Here is a 21,160-nt window from a genome sequence, read left to right as displayed (position 1 = left end):
GGACGCATGGAGCAAATTCGGCTCCTATCATATCTGGACAATGTCGGCCAGTAGCGTCAGTGAGGAAGGAGGGGCAGCCATTGTTGTGTCACCTCCGAGACGTGTGGAGCAAATTCGGCTCCTATCATATCTGGACAATGTCTGCCAGTAGCGTCAATAGTATGGGGTGTTAGACATTATTGAGAACAGAGGCGCAGGGAGCAAATTCGGCTCCTGTTAATTTTACTTGGACGAAGTGTTATGGAAACCAAAGGTGTACCATTATCACACGCTGTCAACAAATTCAAGTTAAGTGTCTTTCCGAAACCCGTATATCTATCATTAGTGGCCATTAATGTCATTGGGTAGGGTGATCCAGTTAGATCACGAAATCGCCTCAAACTAAAGGTAATTAAGCCAGGTCTTCATGTTCCATGTATAGTGTTTTCTCTGAAATACTTGTCATATATAGGATTCTGGCTTTACAGCTAGCGCCCTTTTAACAGGTCAAGACGAGGAAGACTTTGTGCACCAGTTACTGGGTGATAGAAGCTACCTCAAAGAGGATAATTTGGTGTCTACACCCTAGTTATACCTGGTGGATTAACCTGCTGTACTATAAGATAAGGAACCTTTTCAATGTATGTAGTCTATTACTGTAGTTTGATTGGCTGCATATATAAATTTAATAAACCCCCCTAATGTGTAGAGGATCGATTTGTGAGATTAAGAGATTATTGCAGAAATACAGTTCACTTATCATTATACAAATTGCTATCGAAGTATATAAATTAACGTAAATATAAATTCATATAAATTAAATAAATATAAATCTCACAGGTCGGTTCCCACAGCCTATTAGATCTCATTTTCACCCAGAATGTAGAAGACATCGAGCAGTTGGAACATGAAATACCACTAGGAGCCAGTGACCATTGTGTCCTAGTCTTTGACTACATGATGGAGCTTAAAATTGTGACCAAAGGACAAGAGGGCCGGGAAAGGAGACTTGATTACAGAAAAGGGGACTACAGAAGGATAAGGGATTACCTGGGAGAAGTGCAGTGGGAGGAAGAACTTAGAGGAAAAACAGTGCAAGGTATGATGAACCAAGTCATATTGAAATGCAAGGAGGCTGAAGAGAGATTTATTCCAACAATAAAGGAAAAAAGCAGGAGGGAATATAATAACCCATGGTTTAATAGACAGTGTCGGGAAGCAAAGGTGAGAAGCAGGAGGGAGTGGAGGAAGTACAGAAGACAAAGGACAGAGGACAACAGGATTAGATGTAACAGAGCTAGGAATGATTACATTAACATAAGACGAGTGTCGGAAAGAAATTATGAGAATGATATTGCAGTCAAAGCGAACAAGCAACCTAAATTACTACATAGCCATATAAGAAGGAAGATGTCGGTAAATGACCAAGTGACAAGACTGAGGAAAACAGAAGGGCATATACAGAAAGCGACAAGGAAATCTGCGAGGTACTGAATGCAAAATTCCATGGAATGTTCACAACCGAACCTGAGCAGCTCCCATTCTTAGAAGCGAGTACCCTAGATGAAAGACTATCAGATATAGAGGTGACAGCAGAGGAGGTAACGAAACAGTTGACAGCACTGGATGCAAATAAAGCTGTTGGACCAGACAAAGTATCACCGTGGATACTTAAAGAGGCAGTGCAGGCTCTCAGCGTGCCTCTGGCAATGATCTTTAATGAGTCACTTATGTCGGGAGAATGGCCCAGTTGCTGGAAGGAGGCAAATGTCGTACCGATTTTCAAGAAAGGTGATAGGGAGGAGGCACTTAACTACAGACCCGTATCACTGACAAGCATCCCCTGCAAAATACTTGAAAGAATAATTAGGCTAAGACTTGTTGAGCACCTGGAGAGCATTGGGTTTGTAAACAAGCACCAACATGGGTTCTGGACAGGGAAATCATGCCTAACAAACCTTTTAGAATTCTATGATAAAGTAACAAGGATAAGGCAGGACAGAGAAGGCTGGGCAGACTGCATATTTCTTGACTGCCAAAAGGCCTTTGATACAGTACCGCACATGAGACTGCTATACAAACTTGAGAGGCAGGCAGGAGTAAGCGGAAAGGCTCTAGTATGGGTGAAGAACTACCTAACAGGAAGGAGCCAGAGGGTAATGGTAAGGGGCGAGAAGTCGGACTGGCGAACAGTAACAAGTGGAGTACCTCAGGGATCGGTGCTGGGATCAATCCTCTTTCTAATTTACGTAAATGATATGTTTACAGGAGTGGAATCATACATGTCAATGTTTGCGGATGACGCAAAGTTAATGAGAAGAGTTGTGACAGACGAGGATTGTAGGATCCTCCAAGAGGACTTAAACAGGTTGCAGAGATGGTCAGGGTAATGGCTACTGGAGTTTAACACCAGTAAATGTAAAGTTATGGAAATGGGATCAGGTGATAGGAGACCAAAGGGACAGTACACAATTAAGAGGAACAGCCTACCTGTAACGATTCGAGAAAGAGACCTGGGAGTGGATGTGACACCTAATCTAACTCCTGAGGCACATATAAATAGGATAACGACAGCAGCGTACTCTACACTGGCGAAAATTAGACCTTCATTCAGAAACCTAAATGAGGAGGCTTTTAGGGCGCTTTACACTGCCTACGTGAGACCCGTCTTAGAGTATGCCGCGCCATCATGGAGCCCCCACCTGAAGAAACACATAAAGAAACTGGAGAAGGTTCAGAGGTTTAGACGAGGCTTGTCCCAGAGTTACGAGGGATGGGATATGAAGAGCGTCTGAGGGAACTGAACCTTACGACACTAGAGAAAAGAAGGGAGAGAGGAGATATGATAGGGACATATAAAATACTCAGAGGAATTAACAAAGTGGAAATAGATGAAATGTTCACACGTAATAATAACAGAACGAGGGGACATGGGTGGAAACTGGAAACTCAGATGAGTCACAGAGATGTTAGGAAGTTTTCTTTTAGCGTGAGAGTAGTGGAAAAATGGAATGCACTTGGGGAACAGGTTGTGGAATCAAATACTATTCATACTTTTAAAACTAGGTATGATAGGGAAATGGGACAGGAGTCATTGCTGTAAACAACGGATAGCTGGAAAGGCGGGATCCAAGAGTCAATGCTCGATTCTGCAAGCACAAATAGGTGAGTACAAATAGGTGAGTACACACACACACACACAGATATATATATAAATATGTGCTTGTCAGTATGCTTGTCAGTGACAATATATAAATGTAGTTCCCCACATTGGCACCAGAGGTGGTACCCTCACAAACTTTAAAAAAAAAAAATATATATATATATATATATATATATATATATATATATATATATATATATATATATATATATATATATATATATATATATATATATATATATATATATATATATATATATATATATATATATATATATATATATGCCGTACCTAGTAGCCAGAACGCACTTCTCAGCCTACTATGCAAGGCCCGATATGCCTAATAAGCCAAGTTTTCCTGAATTAATATATTTCCTCTGATTTTTTTCTTATGAAATGATAAAGCTACCCATTTCATTATGTTTGAGGTCAATTTTTTTATTGGAGTTAAAATTAACGTAGATATATGACCGAACCTAACCAACCCTACCTAACCTATCTTTATAGGTTAGGTTAGGTTAGGTAGCCGAAAAAGTTAGGTTAGGTTAGGTTAGGTCGGTTAGGTAGTCGAAAAACAATAAATTCATGAAAACTTGGCTTATTAGGCACATAGGGCCTTGCATAGTAGGCTGAGAAGTGCGTTCTGGCTACTAGGTACGACATATATATATATATATATATATATATATATATATATATATATATATATATATATATATATATATATATATATATATATATATATATATATATATATATATATATGTCGTACCTAGTAGCCAGAACTCACTTCTCAGCCTACTATTCAAGGCCCGATTTGCCTAATAAGCCAAGTTTTCATGAATTAATATATTTACTATAATTTTTTTCTTATGAAATGATAAAGCAACCCTTTTCTCTATGTATGAGGTCAATTTTTTTTTTTTTGGAGTTAAAATTAACGTAGATATATGACCGAACCTAACCAACCCTACCTAACCTAACCTAACCTATATTTATAGGTAAGGTTAGGTTAGGTAGCCAAAAAAAGCTAGGTTAGGTTAGGTTAGGTAGGTTAGGTAGACGAAAAAACATTAATTCATGAAAACTTGGCTTATTAGGCAAATCGGGCCTTGAATAGTAGGCTGAGAAGTGCGTTCTGGCTATTAGGTACGACATATATATATATATATATATATATATATATATATATATATATATATATATATATATATATATATATATATGCAGAATAACCACATATGAAAAATAGAAAATGCTTAACGCGTTTTCGGCTAATTCGCCTTCATCAGAGCAAAGTAGAATCCACTTTGACGTGGATTCAAAGTGATTCTACTTTGCTCTGATGAAGGCGAATTAGCCGAAAACGCGTTAAGCATTTTCTATTTTTCATATGTGGTTATTCTGCATACTTGGATCAGTGTTTTTGTGATCATTGTTGCATATATATATATATATATATATATATATATATATATATATATATATATATATATATATATATATGCGAACAAGCCTGAATGGTCCCCAGGACTATATGCGAATGAAAACTCACACCCCAGAAGTGACTCGAACCCATACTCCCAGAAGCAACGCAACTGGTAACTACAGGGCGCCTTAATCCGCTTGACCATCACGGCCGTCAAAAGGAAGTGATAGCCGAGGCTATTTGAGCCACTTCCCCGACGGCAACTCGGATGGTAATCTTGGGCATAGCATTTCACCAAATCACCTCATTCTTTGGGGCACACGTGAGGAACACAAATGCGAACAAGCCTGAATGGTCCCCAGGACTATATGCGAATGAAAACTCACACCCCAGAAGTGACTCGAACCCATACTCCCAGAAGCAACGCAACTGGTAACTACAGGGCGCCTTAATCCGCTTGACTTAATCCATCGGATTAAGGCGCCCTGTAGTTACCAGTTGCGTTGCTTCTGGGAGTATGGGTTCGAGTCACTTCTGGGGTGTGAGTTTTCATTCGCATATAGTCCTGGGGACCATTCAGGCTTGTTCGCATTTGTGTTCCTCACGTGTGCCCCAAAGAATGAGGTGATTTGGTGAAATGCTATGCCCAAGATTACCATCCGAGTTGCCGTCGGGGAAGTGGCTCAAATAGCCTCGGCTATCACTTCCTTTTGACGGCCGTGATGGTCAAGCGGATTAAGGCGCCCTGTAGTTACCAGTTGCGTTGCTTCTGGGAGTATGGGTTCGAGTCACTTCTGGGGTGTGAGTTTTCATTCGCATATAGTCCTGGGGACCATTCAGGCTTGTTCGCATTTGTGTTCCTCACGTGTGCCCCAAAGAATGAGGTGATTTGGTGAAATGCTATGCCCAAGATTACCATCCGAGTTGCCGTCGGGGAAGTGGCTCAAATAGCCTCGGCTATCACTTCCTTTTGACGGCCGTGATGGTCAAGCGGATTAAGGCGCCCTGTAGTTACCAGTTGCGTTGCTTCTGGGAGTATGGGTTCGAGTCACTTCTGGGGTGTGAGTTTTCATTCATATATATATATATATATATATATATATATATATATATATATATATATATATATATATATATGGCACAACGTTTCATTCGAATATGCGTGTATTTTTATATTCATCCTATATAGATACCACACCTGTGACAGGTAAAAACATTTTTTTTCAATAACAGCGCTATCTGTTGCACTTAAGAGCAACAGTCACGATATACTAAATATGTTACGAATTCAATTTCAATGTCTTCGATTGCATTGACAAATTAAATTTTCATATATTTCAATTTGTTTTAATTTATATTGAATTTTTTTGTTTGACAGTTCTTGGGAATATAGCTATGTTGTTTACCATTCCATTGATTTCGTAAGTATAAGTATAGATGCCACACCTGTGACAGGTAAAAACATACTTTTTTCAAAAACAGCGCTATCCGATGCATGTAAGAGCAACTCACGCTATACTAAATATGTTCCGATTCCATTTCAATGTTTCGGATTTCAACAATAAAAGGAATTTTCATAGATTTTGAATTATTTTCACCTTTATTTAATTATTTTGTGTGACATTGCATAGCTTTATAGCTTTGTTGTTTACCATTCCATTCAGTTCGTTACAATAGTTTATTTGTTTTATTTTTCCTTTTTTTTTAATTTCTCGTTTTAATTGTTTTTCTCGTATTTCAGTAATGAGAACATCAGATCATTTAATGTTCCCAATTTTCTGATGGGAACATCAAATCATTTGGGAATGCATCGGACGTGGGAGTGGGGAATGTTGGGGAGGACGAGGGGACGGAACTTGGGGTTTGTGGGGAGGACGAGGGGTTCGGGGAGGGGGTAATGGTGGAGAGGATGAGGGGACGAGGGAGTTGGGGATGGTGGGGATGAGGGGACAGGGGGGGAATGGAGATTAGTGGGGGAGGGCAAGGGGACAGGGAAGTGGGGGATTGTGGGGGAGAACTAAGGGACTGGGGAGGGGAGAATAGTAGGGAGGATGAAGGAAAGGGGGAGTGGGTGATGATGGAGAGGACGAGGGGACAGTGGAGTGGGGAATAGTTAGGAGGATGAAGGGATGGTAGATGGTGGGGAGGACATAGGGATGCGGGAGGGAGGAAATGGTGGGAAGGACGAGGGGACAGGGTAGGGGGGGGAATGGTGGAGAGGACTGGGAGACAGGGGGGAAGGTTGCTCTTGCTCATGCGTTGCTGAGCCACAGCAGCGCGTGGCCAGGTACATCTAGTATTAAATAAACATAAAATAACTAAACTCTTCTTGTCACCCAAATACACAATTGTTAACAAACATTCAATGTCTTCCAGAACTGAAAGACAAGAGCTACGGAGAGAGGTTAGAATCATTAAATACATTAAACACATCACTGAATACAAAATATTAACGGGAATCGATAAAAAAGATAAGGAAGAAGTTATGAGACCTTGAACTTCAAGAACAAGACGTTAAAGATTAAAGTTAACTAAACAAAAGTGTCACTTATATATAAGAATATTAACTTTGGCAAACAGAGTGGTAGACGGCTGGAACAAGCTAGGCGAGAAGGTGGTGGAGGCCAAAACCGTCAGTAGTTTCAAAGCGTTATGACATAGAGTACTGGGAAGACGGACACCACTTTCGTAGCTCTCACCCTGTAACTACACTTCGGTATCTACACTTAGGTTAGGGTTGCATATGTCCATAACAGTATCTGATGCATATGTCCGGAACAGGTTATATTTTGTATGTCATCCAGATTAACTATAGATGCTATTTTTTGTCGATTATAGGTTCATATAATCACATCCTCTTCCTGCAGGAGAGCTGTGGGGGGCGCTGTTGGTGAGCGTGGTGGCGTGGGGCGTGAGTCTGTGGTTCTTTCAGAAGGCATGGCAATGGGTGGCTGGAGGCCGTTCTGTGGACATCACCACCGCCCTCCTGTACGGCTGGGGTACACTCCTGAACCAGCCTCCCTCTGATCCCTCCATCAGCATTTCTGGCCAGGCAGGTATCTATAGTAATTTGAAATCAATATCTCCCTCAGTTACGAGGAGCAGAGTGAAAGTTAAGGTGTCAGTACTCAGATGGACTCAGGCAGGATGTTGTGTCAAGAGTGCGCTCACATACCAACCCGTCCTCTTAAAATTACATTGCTTCTCGCTCGTTTGCCCGAATGACCAAATGTGGACGTAATTTTAAATTAAATCGGCTCACGAAAGTTACGTACTGTCCCGTTTTCTGTTGTGAGTCCTCTGGTTTATTCGGTTAGGTTTGGAGAGGAAACTTTCAATTAACGGTTTTCAAGACGTTTTGAAACATTAGAACTTCCTGCCCTCCTAACCTACCAGAGGACCCTGAACGTACTGTTTTGAAAAAAAAACACATCAAAACTTAATTTTCAATTATTTTTAATTTTCAAATTATGTTCATTTTCGGCAAAACAGACGAACGGCCAAATCCAGACGTAATTTGTAAGAGAACAGGTTGTCATCCAGATGGCAGGGGATTGACGATCGAGGAGCTCGGCAGAGGAGGACAGGTGTTAGTCAATAATAAATTGTCTATCGGATATATCAGAGATTATTACAAGGAAGGTGAGCCAACATGCTACCTCACATGAAACAGCCAATACTACTATACTTGTTCCTCCTATTAAAATATTTTAGAGGAACCTACTTTCCACAGCCTACAAAATGGATATCTCCTCCTGGAGATAGAAGATCTCCTCCTGGAGATATTATTGATAATATAATTATATATTATAAATATACTAGCAGTACCCGGACATGCGTTGCTGTGGCTCAGCAAGGCATGTGCGTTGCTGAGCCATAGCAACCTTCCCTGTCCCCCAGTCCTCCCCACCATTCCCCTTTCACCTATCTCCTCAGCCTCCCAACCATTTTCCCACCCACCATCCCCTCGTCCTCCTCATCATTCCCCATTCCACCATCCTTCTTCCGTCCAACGATTCCCCACTTCCCTGTCCCTTTGTCCTCCCCACCATTCTCCATTCCGCATCCCCTTCGTCCCCACCATCCCAAACTTCCCCCGGCCCCTCATCCTTCCCCACCTTTACCCCCTCCCTAGTCCCCTCGTTCTCCTCACCATCTGTCACTTCCATCTCCTAGTCATCCCCACCATTCCCCACTTCTTTGTCCGATGCCTTCCCAGATGGTTTAATGTCTATATCAGAAAATTAGGAACATCAAGTGATCTGATGTTTCCATCACTGAAATATAAGAAAAACAGTTAAAAAATGAAATGAAAATATGACAAAAATATAAACTATACTCACGAAATAAACGGTATGGTAAGCAACACAGCTCAATTTCATCGCAATTCACACAAAATAATTAAATCAAAATGAAAAAAATAGAAATCTATGAAAATTCAATTTATCAATGCAATCAGAAACATTGAAATGGAATTGTAACATATTTATTGTAGCATGTGTGTTGCTGTTAAATGCAACCGATGGCGCTGTTTTTCAAGAAAAGCATAGTTTTACCTGTCACAGGTGGGGCATCTATACATAGACTTACGAAATGAACGGTATGGTAAACAACACAGCTCAATTCTAACTCAATGTCACACAAAATAATTCAATAAAAAATAAAATAAATCGTAATCTATGAAAATAAAACTTATCAATGCAATCGGAACCACTGAAATGGAATTTGTGACATATATAGTATAGCGTGCATGTTGGGATTATGTGCAACAGATGGCACTGTTTTTAAAAAACGCATGTTTTTACCTGTCACAGGGGGTGGCATCTATATAGTAAGTATATAAAAAGATGCACCTATTCGAATGCTTCGTTGAATCAAAATTCCAAAGCAATCGGTGAAGAACTTTCGGGATTATAGCGTATGTTGCTCTTACGTCCAACAGATGGGGCTGATTAAAAAAAACATGTTTTTCCTGTCACAGGTGAGGCATGTATTTGGTAGATATATAAAAAGACGCCAAGGAATCGGAGGCAAAGAGACAGAGAAGGAAAGCCGGTAGCCGGGAAGACAGACCAGAATCGGACTTCGTTTGTGCTCGGTTTGGGATGGACTGCCACTCTCGGATTGGCCTTATCAGTCACACCAGACACTGCACCAGCATTGACAACTAGGGCGCAACTCCATAGTCTCCTGAGACTGAAGGATGCCTACTACTACTACTATAAAAAGATGCGCCTATTCCAATGCTACGTTGTGTCAAAATTTCAAAGCAATCGGTAAAGAGGTTTAGAAGATTTCCCTCACATGAAAAACACAGTTTTTCAGAAAAATCATGTCTTTTTTTACCGTCACATACATGACATCTATATTATATGTACATAAAAATCTGCTCGGATGCGAATTGAACGTTGTGTGAAAATTTCAAAGCAATCGGTGAAGAACTTTCTGAGTTTTGCGGTTAGCACAAATGAACATTTCCATTTTTATTTATATACAAGCAATACCCGCCACGCGTTGCTGTGGCTCAGTCTGTTTAAATGGGAAAGAAAGAAAAGAGAAAGCGCACGTTTCTAACATGTTTAATATCACAATGCTTGTGGGTATTATTATAGTCGTGGGTTGGTTGGTGTTGTCGTGTTGTTCCTCCTTCTCTACGGACAACCCAACCCACAACTCGGTAGAGTGCTTATACCTCGCTAGGAGATCACACTAGGTGCTTCTGGCCCTTGGAGAGGGGCTCAACGTCACACATTTAGGGGATGTGGCTCCAACACTTAGCCTCGTTGTCATGTGCACACACCCACTCGAGCCGCTGTGACTCCCCACTCTCTCCTTATCAGTTGTGATTTCCTCAATCCCCTATGACTTACTAGTATTACCTTCTACCCTGTCCACAGCAGTGGTTCTTGGTTCTTTCTCTCTCTCTCTCCTTCTTTACTACCTCCTGGGAAGCCTCACTAGGACAAGGGCAAACACCAGCAAATTGGGATACATTTACTGGACAAAGCACATACACGATACATACACACATATAATAATAATGAATCCTATACTCTATAATATCACAATCAGGTTGCACTCCAACACCATCAGAACTCTATTATCAGCTTGTCAAGTGGTATCCTATCATCTGATTCACCACCTGATACTATCAACCTCCTCAAGTTGATCAAGCCTACATACACTGTTGCACCATCAGCAAGAGAATATATATATGTATCTATAAATGTGTACCAAGAAAATCAGCATTTGAATGCAATAACATATCAGTATAAATGTTCATTGATACACAACAATGATCAAGCGATCACTCTATCAGTCCTAGAACGCATACGTCTGTAGGTAATCCAGCCTACGACTGTAACTCTAAACTTCAGTGTAAAACCCTCCTTGACATAAGGATGCAAACAGTCACTCGCCTCTCACTGCGTCTTGCACGCTAATGACAACCAAACACTATCAACTCCCTACTAGTAATCCACCAGAACTTCCCCTTCCACCTCTGGAAGTTCACTACCCTGATATCTTCAGGTTCTTCCGGGCTTCACTACCAGGATCCTCTGCAGCTCCTCCAGGCTGCTATCATGAAGTTTCCTTGAGTAACTACGGTGCTTCACCCTTCTGCTAGGTTCCTCCACAGCTCTCTTGGCTGCTACACCACCTCTACAGAAGCACGTGACACTCCTCTTCACTACTTCTCCTCACAGCTCGAGGTCCTCGCCTCCACTACCTTGGAGTCTCATCAATTACTTCATCTAGGCTGGCTTCGAAGTTCTCAGCAACTTCTTCCCCAAAGACAAACCTGCAACCCATCGACACTCCAATAAAAATGTTCCCCATTAACACATGAACAAAAATAATCACACAATATGTTTGCCTCCAACTTCTATCTGTCCTCTATATACAGTGAGAGTGGACTCCCCCGTTTTGGGCGGGTCCATACTCCACCTCGCCTGGCGGCGGTCCTCACTCGCTGGGAGGGTCTTCCTCCGTCAGGAGCCAGGCTCCCTCAGTCGCCCGCCAGCGCTCAGAGGGGATGGACGTCGCTCCGTGTTCCTCCCTCTCCACTCTCTTATTTCAGGCCTTCTGCCTTATTAAAACATGTCTAACTTATAAATAAACATCGCTACTGTCGCTGGGCACACGACCAACTACAAGCAATCACTATGAACTGGCGTATATCGTGCTTACCACAGATCGTCTGGTCGAGGGCGCTTCTTCCTCTGACGAGGCTTGGTCAGGGCGCTCCACGGCCCACAATAATGTCTCTGGCCGGCTTGATACTCTCTTCTTCGACCAGGACTTGAGACCACAACGTTCCCAGCTCGGTTCCACAGCTGGTACGTCTGCACACTCCTCTTCTCTTCGAGATATATCACTAGGGGTTCCCTTCTGGCGGGAGCTCACGGAGCGCGGCTTTCCCCTGCGATGTCTGGCACTCAAGTGAGGTCAAGGTCCTCCGGAAACGAGCCTCACGCCTCCAGCAAAATGTCCACATCTCCTAGCCAGTCATTTATCTGTTTTCTCCTTCATTGCCCATTGTTACGGCCCTCTCGGGACGCAACGGGGTTCTTACTCTGATGTAGTTAGAGGAAGATATATATCCGGCCCCAAGCCAGTAGAGGCTATCAAGGGATGCGATCCGTGACGCAAGTAACTTAAAGGGAGTAGGGAAAGAAAGGTAAGAACTTAATATAATATAATATTCACCTACACCAATTAAATATATAAAAGTAAAACGTGCACAAGGGGAGGGTATTAACACTATACAAGGGGATCGTGCACAATCTAGTCTTCTGCTGAAGACTATGGATCCTCGAAGCTAGGTGCTGAGTCCGCAGTGCTTTCTTCGTGGCCTCAAGTCGTGTCCTCTGAGAACGCCGAGCCTACCCTGGCCACAGGTCAGCCAAAACACAGGTCCACTGGGGGCACCGTCGTGGAGGCCGTCAACCACACGTCCAGCAGGTCTGCTGGCAGGTACTGAGCCACCAAGGCTGGTACGGCCACTCCACGAACGATAAAAGGGGTACGCCCTAGACAGGAGTCTCGTGTGATATCACCAATCACCCTCCTGTCCTCAATACCCCAGTGGATTATCGTCTCCAACCGTCGGTCCCGGGTAAATCCTTTAACTGCCACTCCAATGGCAGGCTAACACACCACAGTGTTCTTCCGGGGGGACGACGTCACAAAAGCTGCAGCAAACTTCACTGTATGGAGACTGGCTGCCTCGGGTAGACTGACTCCACCTTCAACACAGTGGTCCCAGGTCGGCTCTGTAAGCAGACACGTCATCAATAACTGGGACACTAATACACCACACTCACAGGCTCAGATACTAACACCCGACATATCCACTCCATAGATGGCGCTGTCTTCGGAGCACCACCTCACCAGAGGTCAGGAGCGGCGGTGTTGAGTGCTGAACCAGACTGGAAACTGGTCCTCGAGGCCAGTACACGCTGTCCTCACTAGGTGTCGTCGTTCGTTTGGCGGGGGTTTCGGGAGCTGACCCACAGATGGCGTGTTTGTCACTGCTCCAGGCTCGGACGCTGAATCCGGGTCCGTAACACCCATAATCTCAAACTGTTATACATATCCAAGCAACTATTTTACATATGCGATATCACCTCAATATTTGCTAGACCTTCTAATCAGGTCCGGCTTGATGAATAACTCTCAAGGAGGGAGACTCGTTTCTCCTGCAGGCTGAGATCATAACACTCCCCTCCCCTTATTTTTGAGAGTTATTCCAGTGGCAAAGCTCGGGATAATACATCCGCCACCACACTGTCTCGTTCTTCAACCAATTGGTTCGACCGGTTGATCTGCTTACGTACTCCCTTAAGAGTCCACAATTAGTTCGTTGCTCCTTGCAACATCTGGCTCACAACTCGCCAGAAACATGATCTTCTCATAAACGATTTGACCTCTCTGACACCTCATGGCTAGGCTGTCCTCCTTGGACGCCTGCACTCCATCAGTCCACTCTACTTATTGTTTCCACCCTCCGTTTCCTCGTCTTCTTCTCTTCACGTCCAGAGTCAGACGTCTACTCTCTGTACCTCCTCTGTCGTCTTCACACTTCCATCTACTGCCATTATACTTCCGTCTCCTGTCATCATACTTCACTCCCTCGTCTTCACCGACGATCCTCCCTTTCGTCTCCTCATTTATCCGAGACCTCATCCTGTTTGACTTCCATCGAGTCCTCGGCTTTCTACTATTCATCCATGCTTGCATCATCATCCTCTTCCCACATCTCTCACCTTTATACAATTCCCTTTCTTCTCCTTCAACTCTTCTTCGTTCCCTAAAAGTTTCTTCGAGCACTGTACTACAACCAACAGCACTCGACCGTACACGTCGCCTTGCCTCTCCCAGAGTGCTCGTAAGCATCTCTCCACACATACTGTCTCTACTCCTCTCATTTTCTCGGCTATTACTCTTCTTCACTATCTCTCCTCCACGTTTTCTGTGAAACATGTCAACTCTTGACATCTCAAACAACTTAACTCCACTATCCATATGCCTCTGTGCTCGTGGACCATTTGACGCTCTACTCTCGTCCTCGGTATGTCCACATCCTTCCTCATTCCTACTCAGCACAGTTGCATTCACCTTCCGACTCTTAATTTCAGCAGTCTGGGCTCTACTCAGGTCCGCTCTCTTCACATGATTCTTCTTCGGGTGGGCCGTCTTCACTTTTGACCTCACCGAGACTTCATTTTCCTGGGCTGGACCTTCATCAAACAGCCACGCTATATCTACGTCGATATCTTCCACCGGCTGAATCGACACTGTCTCACCTTCTCCAGTGTCTTCCTCGTCGGCCACCTCTGCCTTCGTCACTACCGAGACGGGGTACTCAATAACTTGGCGGTCTCCTGACTCATCTCCTCGGATGTCAGTCAGGTTCACACTCTCAGGTGTCCCACCCGTGCCGTGGCCTTCTGGGCTCTCCTCTGGCACAGTCTCTGCCATGACTCTTGGCAACACCTTTGTCCCACACCAGTCATTCCCCAGGATCACTTGGACTCCTGGAATAGGTATGTCGGGGCATACTCCCAACATCACCTCTGCCGACACATATTCCGACCTTAGCTGGACAGTGCATACGGGCATGTCACTCTCAGACAACAACCCATATACCTTCATCTTACTCCTGCCAGCTAACCGTCGATCATTCCCAATCAGACTTCTCGCAATCAAGCTCTGATTAGCTCCGGTATCTCTCAAGATACCCACTTCTACCTCAGGTTGGCCTCCTATACTGATCCAACCTTTGCTCATGAACGGCCTATACCTCTCGTTCACTAAGTTCGCTCTCTGTGGTTTGTCTTGGAACACATTAGTATATTTACTTTGGGGGTCACACATGGCCAGGGTCACAACTCTTTTGCCCTGCCTACAATCTCGCATTACGTGACCCAATCCGTTACAATTGTAACATCTCATCTGGGAAAAGTCTCTTCTATATGTACCAGAGTAGCTCTGACTCTGCCCACTCGTAATGGAGTTCCTCGGGCCAGACGTACTACTCGCACTCTGTGGGGCTTTACTGGACTCTTGATTCCCTGGATAACGATTAGTTTCTCGTTTAGCTCCTCCATCCTCACTTTCAGACGAAGTGCGCGACCTACTCTTCTGAGTTTTAGGGTACTTACTTTTATCTGCCCATTTATCAAAATTTTTCTCACCCCAGACTCCTCTGGGTCTCTCATAATTTCTTCCTCCCCAGACTCCATTGGATCTGCAATTGCTGCGTCTCACCTCGCTTCTCACTCTGTTCTCCCTCAAGCTTTTGTACGCTTCAGTAATCATATCCGCCCTATCTGCGGCATCTTTCACCTCCTTTATCCCTGCTTCTTGGAACTTGAACTTTGTTTCGGGATGCATCATCTCCAAGAACTTCTCCATGACCATCAGTTGCTTCAGGTCAGCGTAAGATCCAACTCCAGCAGCCTCAATCCACTTCTGGAATCGTCTTTCCAGATCTCTTGATGTCTCAGCAAAAGTACACGCTCCAACCTTCACCATCTCTCTGAAGCGCTTCCTATAAGCTTCTGGGGTTAACTGAAACGAGCGCAATATGCTGCTCTTTACTGTGGCATAATCCTGGCACTCTTCCAGTGACAATTGGGTGTATGCCTCCCTGGCTGCACCGGTCAATCTTAACTGGACCAGCTGGGTCCATTCCTCCTGTGGCCACTCCTTGATGCTGGCTACTTTTTCAAAATGCTCGAAGAAGCTCTCCGCCTCTTCGGGAACAAACAAGGGAATGTCCTTCTCCCTAACCCTAACATCTGGTGGGTGTGATACCTGGGTGGTGCTCTCTGGCAACCCATATTCAATCCTTTGCTCAGCCAAGGTTCTATTCGCTTCTATCTGCATTTGTTTTGTTCTCTCTTTTTCTTTTTCGACCTGGGCTTTTTCTTTTTCTATTTCCAGTCTGGTTTTCTCTTTTTCTTTCTCGGCTTCATTTTTCATCTGGAGTTCTAATTTCATCTTTTCCAGCTGGAACTGTCTCTCCTTGTCCTCATGCTGCATCTGGAGCTCTAACTGGAATCTCTCCAAGCTCCTATTCCGGCTACTCTTGCTACTGCGGCTACTCTTGCTGCTCCTACTCGATCCCTGGGATCTCACTTCATCCTGCCCATCATCCTCCTTTCCACTTTCAGCTCCTTTTTGGGCTCCTTGCTCTGCCGCTTCATTTTTGGCTCTTAACTGCCTCAGGATCTCATCCTTCATCCCAGCTACTTTAGATGCTTTCAACCTAATGCCACATTTTCTGCTATTTGTTTCAATTGATCCCTCGTGCAACCTTCCAAGTCCTCAGGCTTGCCTGACTCCACAAACGCTTGCACCTTATCCATCTTGTCCTGTGAGTCTTCCCAAGAGAGAGATTATACACCTGCGGTCACACAGTTTATCTATTTCAGCAAGGGTGTATAAATCCACTCTTGGACAGGGTGTGGGTGTGTCAGTTCACTATCCCGGACGGGCCCCCAATTTATTATAGACTGTGGGTTGGTTGGTGTTGTCGTGTTGTTCCTCCTTCTCTACGGACAACCCAACCCACAACTCGGTAGTGCTTATACCTCGCTAGGAGATCACACTAGGTGCTTCTGGCCCTTGGAGAGGGGCTCAACGTCACACATTTAGGGGATGCGGCTCCAACACTTAGCCTCGTTGTCATGTGCACACACCCACTCGAGCCGCTGTGACTCACCACTCTCTCCTTATCAGTTGTGATTTCCTCAATCCCCTATGACTTACTAGTATTACCTTCTACCCTGTCCACAGCAGTGGTTCTTGGTTCTTTCTCTCTCTCTCTCTCCTTCTTTACTAACTCCTGGGAAGCCTCACTAGGACAAGGGCAAACACCAGCAAATTGGGATACATTTACTGGACAAAGCACATACACGATACATACACACATATAATAATAATGAATCCTATACTCTATAATATCACAATCAGGTTGCACTCCAACACCATCAGAACTCTATTATCAGCTTATCAAGTGGTATCCTATCATCTGATTCACCACCTGATACTATCAACCTCCTCAACTTGATCAAGCCTACATACACTGTTGCACCATCAGCAAGAGAATATATATATGTATCTATAAATGTGTACCAAGAAAATCAGCATTTGAATGCAATAACATATCAGTATAAATGTTCATTGATACACAACAATGATCAAGCGATCACTCTATCAGTCCTAGAACTCATACGTCTGTAGGTAATCCAGCCTACGACTGTAACTCTAAACTTCAGTGTAAAACCCTCCTTGACATAAGGATGCAAACAGTCACTCACCTCTCACTGCGTCTTGCACGCTAATGACAACCAAACACTATCAACTCCCTACTAGTAATCCACCAGATCTTCCCCTTCCACCTCTGGAAGTTCACTACCCTGATATCTTCAGGTTCTTCCGGGCTTCACTACCAGGATCCTCTGCAGCTCCTCCAGGCTGCTATCATGAAGTTTCCTTGAGTAACTACGGTGCTTCACCCTTCTGCTAGGTTCCTCCACAGCTCTCTTGGCTGCTACACCACCTCTACAGAAGCACGTGACACTCCTCTTCACTGCTTCTCCTCACAGCTCGAGGTCCTCGCCTCCACTACCTTGGAGTCTCATCAATTACTTCATCTAGGCTGGCTTCGAAGTTCTCAGCAACTTCTTCCCCAAAGACAAACCTGCAACCCATCGACACTCCAATAAAAATATTCCCATTAACACATGAACAAAAATAATCACACAATATGTTTGCCTCCAACCTCTATCTGTCCTCTTATACAGTGAGAGTGGACTCCCCCGTTTTGGGCGGGTCCATACTCCACCTCGCCTGGCGGCGGTCCTCACTCGCTGGGAGGGTCTTCCTCCGTCAGGAGCCAGGCTCCCTCAGTCGCCCGCCAGCGCTCAGAGGGGATGGACGTCGCTCCGTGTTCCTCCCTCTCCACTCTCTTATTTCAGGCCTTCTGCCTTATTAAAACATGTCTAACTTATAAATAAACATCGCTATTGTCGCTGGGCACACGACCAACTACAAGCAATCACTATGAACTGGCGTATATCGTGCTTACCACAGATCGTCTGGTCGAGGGCGCTTCTTCCTCTGACGAGGCTTGGTCAGGGCGCTCCACGGCCCACAATAATGTCTCTGGCCGGCTTGATACTTTCTTCTTCGACCAGGACTTGAGACCACAACGTTCCCAGCTCGGTTCTACAGCTGGTACGTCTGCACACTTCTCTTCTCTTTGAGATATATCACTAGGGGTTCCCTTCTGGCGGGAGCTCACGGAGCGCGGCTTTCCCCTGCGATGTCTGGCACTCAAGTGAGGTCAAGGTCCTCCGGAAACGAGCCTCACGCCTCCAGCAAAATGTCCACATCTTCTAGCCAGTCATTTATCTGTTTTCTCCTTCATTGCCCATAATCTCAAACTGTTATACATATTCAAGCAACTATTTTACATATGCGATATCACCTCAATATTTGCTAGACCTTCTAATCAGGTCAGGCTTGATGAATATTTCTCAAGGAGGGAGACTCGTTTCTCCTGCAGGCTGAGATCATAACAGTATACAATATTTTTTGTTGTTCCATTGTCTGTGGAGATATAGAGATTGTCTGGTTTGCCGACTCTAGAACACGCAACATATAATTGTTCATGTAAGAAGCCATCCATGTCTAGATATTCCTATTTAGAATGATAGGAATGCGAGAAATGAGGACATCTTCACCTTTGAAAGGTCCCGTCAAGATTGTTACGACGTTGCTGATTATTTTTTTTTTTACTGCAAGGCGCGTGGTGTTGCAAAGTTTTGGCTGGTTGGTATTTCGCAACATGATAATTTGCAAGCCGATTTTCAATTGCCGTTCGTGTGTTGGTATCCCTGGCAGATCGAGTGAATTCAAAAATTCTGTTGGATAATTAACAGTTTCATCTGCTTCCTCAACAGTGTCGACGGACTTGTATGTGACTGCCTCGCTTTGTATGTTAGACTGAATAATATTGTTAAGGTCGTAGACGTTTTGTTCTTGGCCACAAGAATACCTCGTTCACTCAGCCAATCGTGATTCTTATAATTGGTTTGAATATTGGGAAATACTTTTTCATCCAATTCTTCTTTTGACGTCACTAAATTGCAGAAGTTATGAGGCAATGAAATTCGTCCTGAGATCAGATCAACCGGCACGTTTACGTTCCCAATTTCCTTAAATTAATGTCAGAATATCTCATCTGATGGATCGTTTTGGAGTGGCTACATAACTACACGTATATTTCTAGTTACTTTAAATGCGTTTACGTGGCGCCACAAAGTAGAGTATTTCAGGCAGGCATTTATTTCGTCCGCTGGTGTCGATCAAGGAATTACAGGTAATGTTTGCCTAAAATCTCCTGCAACCAATATTAACGCGTTCCCAAATGGTCTGATGTTTGTGGGGCATTGTGCATTCATACCAAACAATAAGTTTGCATTTCTGCAATACTTTTCCCAGGCCGGATGCTTCGGAAATGTTGAACGTGGGAGTTTCCATGAATTGCATGTTTAATGGCGATTTCAAAGCCGAAGTAGCAGTTCATCCACCTGGTAGCAATGTCGCAACAATTCCGGACGATGCAAGAGCTAAGGTTATGCCATTTTGGGATCGAAATGCTGGCAGAATCAATCTAATCAGGAATGTTTTACCAGTTCCTCCTGGCGCATCTATGAAGATTTCTCCCAGCCCGTTATTGACAGTTTGAATTATTTGATTGTAAATGCCTTTTCGCTCAAGTGTTAGCTTTGGAATATTTGATTAAACATACAACAACAGATCACCCGTGTTGTGATTTTGTTCACGACGCAATTCTACATCGAACGAATCAGCAGCAGATCTATTCGCTGATGGCATTTCCAATTGATTGAGAATTTTGTTCGCGATTTCTAAGCACAAGTCTTCAATCATTATCAATGCTTCGTTGAAGATTTTTGCTGTAAAATCCATGGTCATATTTGAATTTTATTTGCATATTTGACGGATAATATCTTCCGCCATGTGCGATTTATATTTCTCCCATAACTCTGTTGGAGATGAAGGAGAGCCGGTGGTCAATATGATTGCAAACAATGCACGAATTTGATTTGGATGTGACGTGTTGGACGCGTCATTAATGCACACATCCCAATGTCCGTCGTTCTCCAATGAATTAAGAGCTTGACATACACTACGGGAAGTTGCATGTGTTACGCCGTTGACAAATCTCAGTTGCTGGAAAGACGTTGGACCGGGCACATTTACCAACAGCATGCGAAGAAAGAAGCATTCATCTTGATTGGGATGGACGGTGTACAGTCTGCCTATCGTAGTTTATTTGAATATGCCAGGTTGTCCGTCGACTCGCTCTCCTCGTTTGCGTCGTTCAAATAATTTTCAACTGGCATTCCATGTGTAATACGTAGGCACTTCATAATACAGCAGTGTTTTGGCAAACACGTTATTCTGACATAATGTGAAGAAAGCAGTTAACGTTGTAGCCGGTGGATTCATAGCTGTTTGTTGCACATTTGCAGCTGTGAAATAAACGTGTTGTCCATTTTCATGTTTTTTAAAACTAAAAAAAATACTACCAAAATATTTCAATTCAAACGCAGATCAATCGACACAGCTCAATTTCACCACCAATTGCATTAAAAAATAAGAAGAACATTTAAAAAAAATGAAAAACAATGAAAAAATAATCAAATAAACTATACCCACAAAATGAACGGTATGGAAAATAACGCAGCTCAATTCAAATGCAATGTCACACAGAATAATTAAATCAAAATGAAAATAAATCAAAATCTATGAAAATTCCATTTATCAATGCAATCGGAAACACTGAACTGAATCATAACATATTTTGTATACCTAGTGGTGCTCTGACGTGCAACAGATGGCGTTATTTAGAAAAAAGGCATAGTTTTACCTGTCACAGGTGTGCCATCTACATAGCAGGTATATAAAAACACGCACGTATTTGAATGGAACGTTGTGTCAAAATTTCAAAGCAAGCGGAGAAGAACTTTTGGAGATTGAAACATGTG

General features: G+C 43.5%; 1 protein-coding gene across 1 annotated transcript in view; it reads left to right on the top strand.

The window, feature by feature from the left end:
• LOC123759264 (uncharacterized) overlaps positions 1-21,160 on the top strand; it is a 263,874-nt gene that overhangs the window by 236,753 nt on the left and 5,961 nt on the right. The window contains exon 7 of the mRNA XM_069334785.1: positions 7,439-7,627. Within this exon, the coding sequence (XP_069190886.1) occupies positions 7,439-7,627 (189 nt within the window). The remainder of the gene's footprint in view (positions 1-7,438; positions 7,628-21,160) is intronic.

Source organism: Procambarus clarkii, chromosome 32 (genome assembly GCF_040958095.1).
Source record: "Procambarus clarkii isolate CNS0578487 chromosome 32, FALCON_Pclarkii_2.0, whole genome shotgun sequence".
NCBI lineage: Eukaryota > Metazoa > Arthropoda > Malacostraca > Decapoda > Cambaridae > Procambarus > Procambarus clarkii.
This window is presented reverse-complemented; position numbering and strand designations above follow the sequence as displayed.